The 6,250-nt window shown below is 36.2% G+C and overlaps 1 protein-coding gene across 1 annotated transcript; it reads right to left on the reverse strand.

Moving 5' to 3' along the window:
- Nucleotides 1-218: 218 nt before the first annotated feature.
- LOC142506198 (O-fucosyltransferase 19-like) lies at nucleotides 219-3,952 on the reverse strand. Its single transcript, XM_075619378.1, has 8 exons — nucleotides 3,123-3,952; nucleotides 2,590-2,662; nucleotides 2,431-2,501; nucleotides 2,239-2,327; nucleotides 2,022-2,154; nucleotides 1,722-1,954; nucleotides 1,143-1,619; nucleotides 219-1,043 (listed from the first exon to the last, which is right to left on the reverse strand). Exons 1-8 carry the CDS (start codon nucleotides 3,657-3,659, stop codon nucleotides 752-754), a joined length of 1,905 nt encoding a protein of 634 aa, XP_075475493.1. The 5' UTR covers nucleotides 3,660-3,952; the 3' UTR covers nucleotides 219-751.
- Nucleotides 3,953-6,250: the final 2,298 nt, after the last annotated feature.

Here is a 6,250-nt window from a genome sequence, read left to right on the forward strand (position 1 = left end):
TTTCAAAAATGAATTTCATTGGTTTGGTTATTTATTATTCGATTAAATTAATTCGATTTGATCGAGATCATGCAAAAACATTTCATGTTTGGCATCTGAACAGAATTGCAACAGAATTTGCCAAAACTATAAAGTCAAATTCAGCTTCAAATAAGGTTTGGTCTATGCTACATCGAGAAAATATGTTTGCATATACTAATAACCCCAAACTTTTTATTTTAAATTCAGATGTTCACGCTAAGATCATATATAAAAATGCACTGAGAATAGCATACCATGATCCATCAAATAACACGGTATTCACAGGCGTTTTCGTGCAAAACTATGTGCATTATGATAACCAATCTTATAAAAAAATCTTGCTATATAGTTGTAACAACATTTGTAGAAAGAGCGTATCCCAACTCCGCCTTCACATTCATTAACAGCCCGATAGCAGATAGGCTTGGTGCAGGAAATATGACTCAAAAAATTAATAATATGTACTCCTTTGCATCAAGATTTGGAACTTGAATGTATGCATAATCTGGTATTAAATTCAACCCCTTCCCCAGCTCTATGCATGTCTCTGATATCTTTTGATCGAGTGTACGCCTCCCTTGCTGCGTAAAAACATGTTTCACCGGTCCATCTACAATCCCGATTCTTGCTAATGTTCCCCAGTGTGGTTCAGATCCAGCTTCTTGCAATGCCCCTGTCCTGCTGAGGTTGTATGTATTGCTATACACATAGCATTCTGTATACTGTTATATTATATTTTCACACGCTGACTAAAAGGTAACACTGCATATCTTTGCGAAGCAACTCGAAGATCAGGCCTTCGATCAAGTTGCTGACGTTTAATTTGCTCTAGAGATCTGTTACAGACGCAACCAGGAAACGGATTTGCGTAGAAATTCTCCTCCAGTCTGGGTAATTCTCCTGCTTTCCGACGGTACGGTGCTCCAACTCTGTTGGAGTGTAATTTCTTGACCTTTGATTTAAAATCCTCCCATGAAATTGAGCCCTTATCCAATAAGTCTATCAATCCAACAAAATTCAACCTGAAATGAAAAAAAAAAAGCAAGAAACTTAGTTTCCAATCCACAAATCAAGATGAATTTAGACGATGTTATTATTATAAATGATTTTGAATCAATAACCTGTCGGGGTTTATCGTCCTCCTGAATCCTTCAAATCGTCTGTGGCCCTGGACTGCTTTTGCCATATTTCCATCGTACGTGTAAACAAAAACATCACTTTCCAATGCTATGACATAGTCCAAGGCAGCAAGGCGATTCTGATAACGGCTAAAGGGTTGCAACTCTTCTGCTGTTGCCAGCGAAGAGTGGGAGAAGACGTTCGGGTACTCTGCTTGAAATGCATCCATGCTATTGCTACCATATATTTCTCCAGCGACGATATATATTCTTGATGTACTGGGATATCCCATTGCCTTGAGAAATATAGCTGCCTCTCTGGGAGACATGGGGCAGCCCCCTTGAAGTCTCTTTTCTTTGCTATCGATTTCTTTCTCTTTCCAATGCTTAACGCTGTATCTCATAGCACGAAGTTCCTTGTCTTCGGAACGAGTCAAATTGTTGCTGCAACCAGTGAATGCTAGCATGTCTTTCTCATACCTGATTGGAAAAACTATGTGAGTGCAAAGTAATTGTTGAAGAAATCAACTCTGTGCAATCTTGCTGGCACAAACCGATGGCAAATCCTGTGATGTTGATTACCTCAAGTGAAGAGCAATGAATGGTTCTCCTCCGTCTCTCAATCTATCAAAAAGCTTCTTTGCGAGCGCCTCAATTTCAGGCGTATAGCGAAGGGCGTCATAGTTTGCACGACACCTTAGCCTCTGGATGTAGGAGGCGAGGCCATTATTCGCGAGTCGTGAGTCCGTATGAGTGAACTTGATCACCTTATGTTTCTTTAGCAAAGGAAGAATCTCTCTTCTGTAGTAATGAGCCTGCGCACCAGTTGACCAACGTTAGTTAGCTCGATCCAACACGCGTTTATTGAACTCGTTGCTCTACCTTAGACCAAGAAACCGGTGCTTTAACCAAAGGCTTCACTCCCGCAAATCGGGATGGCAACTTCTCAACTATATTAATATCATCTGCTAAAACTTTGATGAAATGCCTCCAATCAAAAATATCCTTGAAGCCACTGTAAACAAAATATACCAGAATCTCAGACAAGATTAACATACATTAAAAGAAATAACCGAAAAATTTCGCCACAAGACGGTACCTAGGATCGGTCCAAAAGCTCTCATGATCAAGGGAAGGAAGCACAAGCGTAGCATTCATTATCTTTGCCACAGCAACCATATCACATAACTGGGATCAAAATGACATTCCTTTTTACGGTATATTCTGAAACACAACGTATCGAAATCGAACCTGTAGAAGTTCATGAAAATGATAGTAATATTGAACTTACACCAGTTCTCATTTGATTCAATCCTCCATTGGCATGAACCAAAATGTAACCATTCGTCGCCTCTCCCGACTCTGAAATGATTTCGAACATGTAATTATCAGGCCAAAAAAATGGTTTGCTGCATTTCTTTACCAAATTTTAAGGTGAAACCAGACATACTCGAGCCATTTTTCGGACGAGAAATACATTGGTAAAAGTCATCACTGTTTGGTTTCATCCAAATTTCTTGGATCTGTCCAAAACAAATATTTCCATGAGCTCTAAATACAGAAAGATCAAAAGTTCGTAAAAAAAACAGAAACTTTTCAAGTGGCAAAATGGGAATCATTGAGCTTGGACTTTAAAATATTTAATATTTATAGAAATTCATATTACTTTCATACAAACTGGAAAAAAATAAGAAAATTTCATCGCTGAAAATGGTTGCCGGCTCTTTACACTTTTTATGCATATAAATTAAAAAGATAATATTTTATTTATGCATACATTTTTAAAAAAAGAATTTAAATTTGTTTCACAACGGATAAAGGATAAATCTTGGGAAATCAGTAACAGAAAATCCATGAAGATCAAAATTTGTCAGCTTTATGGCATTGACTCCATCAAAAAAATTCAAATTTCACATTAATCAAACATAAAATAAATATTAAAAAAAAATCAATTTTTTTCCATCAAATATGCTTTCATCTCACCGGAAATTCCTTCATCTTCCGTTTCAAGCCAACATTACTGGAACTGGAAGACTTCGAATCAAAGAACTCTCCTTTAACATTCGACGAAAGATCATTCACGAAATTCGGTCTGACAAAATTACCGGCGACGTGCGCATCCGCGCCTCCGCCACCGCCTGCCAACAAACAAAACTTCAGCAACGCCGACACCGCCACCATCATCAGAAGCAGCACGAAAATCATAAGCCTCGCACGTTTCCTCGACGTCAGAGAACTCAAAACTCTCCGCAAACTCGAAACACATTCCTCCACGCACAGAATCCAATTCTCGGGCATCCTTTTACGCATCAAAAAGTACCACACCGCCGGATGATGATGATGATGATGGCCGCCATTGCAATTAAACAAAGCTTCGGAATCTAAATCGCTCTTCGAATACTCCAACACAATCTGCACCGGATCAGCAGACTTATCCTTTTCTTGATCACTCGTGTACTCAGCAACACGGCGCCGTTGGTGGGTGCCGCCGGCATTGACTATGGCTCCTCCGTCCGACATTTCCCCGGGGGATTATAAACAACAAAACAACACAAACGGGACGAAATTCAGTCAAGATAAACAGATGGGAAGATTACCAAAATAACACATTTCCCCGCAGAATCCAAGAATTGTGAGCCGTTGCTTTGTTTTAGTGCGCAAATTTGTGCTGTATTTTTTGTACGGTGGCGGAGGAAAAAACACAAGTGTAGTGAATATATGGATGGAGAGGGGACCGTAATCTAAGGGCCAAGGAGACAAATCGGGTGCAGAGGATTCATGTGATTGGGCATCTCGCCTCTGATTTTGTTGTTATTCGGAGTTTGAGTTCTTCGGCATATATATATTTATATTTGGAAAGTCTTTTAACTTTTGTGATTTCTTTAATTCATTGGCATATATGTATGTACATAGGTGCAAGTCAAAGGAGTGGTAAATGTTCAAACGGTAATTAGTATATTTGGCGAAAAAATGAAATATATTTAATTTTTTTGACCCATTGTCTCCAAATGGACATATTTTGGATGTTTTTCTAATATTTTATTTTCACAAAATATCTTTCGATTTTAATATATTTTAATTAGTTTGGTTTATATTATAAAATAAGATAGTATTATAATTTTGAAATTTGAAATTTTAACTGTAATGTAATTTGACCATATTAATATGAGTTAGTTAACATATGCTTAGCAAATTTTAGCACGTAATTCGTGCAAATGATTAATTTTTTTGGAAATATGTTGAGGTTTAAGTGTTTTTCTGAAGTTAATATTTGATTTTTTTTATATCATTGAATTATATTTAATTCAAAGATAATAAAATTGTAGGGAAATGGTATTTTGGGGGAAAAAAATTGGTATGTCAATAACATGCTCTTATTTCATATTTAGTATAGATTAAAGGATCGTGGCTCGTCGAAAATTATTGATAGGAGAAACTAAGCATAAAATCAGTTGTTAACTGTTCACAACATCAATGAACTAACATGCTTTGAAATGTCCACTACTCGTTTTGTTTAAAAAGTACTAGAATTTTTTTTTTAAAAAAATACTTACTAATTCAAATCGGCCGAATATACCCAAAATATATAAAATATTTTTGTTACCATTTTAAAATAAACAAACCAACGATATTTGAAAATTAAAGGAATAGTATAAATCGTAAAATCGTCAAACATTTATCAAACCTAAAAAGCAATAATTTGAAAAGTATAGCTCATACTATCACATCTCAAAAACCTCTCAAATCATAAATAAAAAGTCATAAAATCTTTAACATAAATCATAAATGTAAATCATAAGTGCGGAAAAATAGAAACATTGGTCCTCGGGTCGTGTGCACCTTCAGTCTACCAAAGTCAACCATCAAGACCTCCATTATCATTATTATCATAATCACCTGCATCGATCATACATAGTGAGTCTAAAGACTCAACATATTCTTGATAACAAACAATACTTATAAAAATCACATACAATAGTGAAAATACTTTTACTTAAAATAACGTTTCCATAATCATGCATATCATAACACTTTCCCTTTCATTATTACATATAATTCATCATTTTATCATAAACATTTCATTTTCATCATAAGCATATATGTTTTCTTTTTATTGAATTTAGATCGTTAATTATGACTTTCGTATCATCATAAGGTCGATGTATCCATCTATCATGTAACCACAGTACTGAGCGACGGGGAAATCAGCGACACTCTTACCCGTCAACTGAGCCTTGGCGTAAAATCATCATATGGAAAAACGATCGTCGGGCTCCCTCTGGGGCCTTCTCCCGTAAATAAGCTCCCTTTGGCCTTTTCCCTCACAATAATAGTCACAATTACTTCACCTCATCCAATGTTTCACATTTTCATCACTTTAAAAAAATCATGCATTTAATATCATTTTTAAAAAAAAAAACAAACATGCAACATATCTTTTAACGTTATCGTTTCATCATAAAAATCCATAAATAATCATAAAGTTCTATAAAAATTTAAAATAAATATTTTAACGTATAAAACAGCATTCAGGGCACTGTCATGACGTTTACTAAATTTTAGGTGTAAAATGACTGTTTTGTCCCTAGATGTAAAAATCCTCGAATTTGACATTTTTTTAATTCCATTGACTCTAACATGTCCCAAATAATTATTAACCTTAAATTAATTTTATCATAATTTTATTTAGCTTAATTACTAAACTTTTTAATTATTCCTTAATTATTCGTTTTTAAGACGTTTTAATCCCGAATAATTTCTTAATATAAAATTTCTAAATTAAAAACTTATACTTTTTATATTATTTTAGCCCTCGTGAACCACGACTCGAGCCCCGTGAGCCATGTTTCGAATTTATTTTCAAAAAGAAAACCCTAACCACGCGACCCAAGCCCCTTCGAGCCATCTTCACGTTTTTCTTGAGCCAAGCTCGAGCCGGCCTGAGCCATCATCGAGCCAGCCCTCCCCTGAACCCTACTGGACCCTAAGCACCCGAGGAACCTGACCCTAGCCCCAACCGCAAGCCACAACACCAGCTGTAGCTCATTGCCGAGGCTCCTCCCATGACAATGACTCCTCAATCTCACGCCTAGGACCTATCCATTCGACCC

The sequence above is a fragment of the Primulina tabacum genome, chromosome 10 (assembly GCF_025594145.1).
Source record: "Primulina tabacum isolate GXHZ01 chromosome 10, ASM2559414v2, whole genome shotgun sequence".
Taxonomy (NCBI): domain Eukaryota; kingdom Viridiplantae; phylum Streptophyta; class Magnoliopsida; order Lamiales; family Gesneriaceae; genus Primulina; species Primulina tabacum.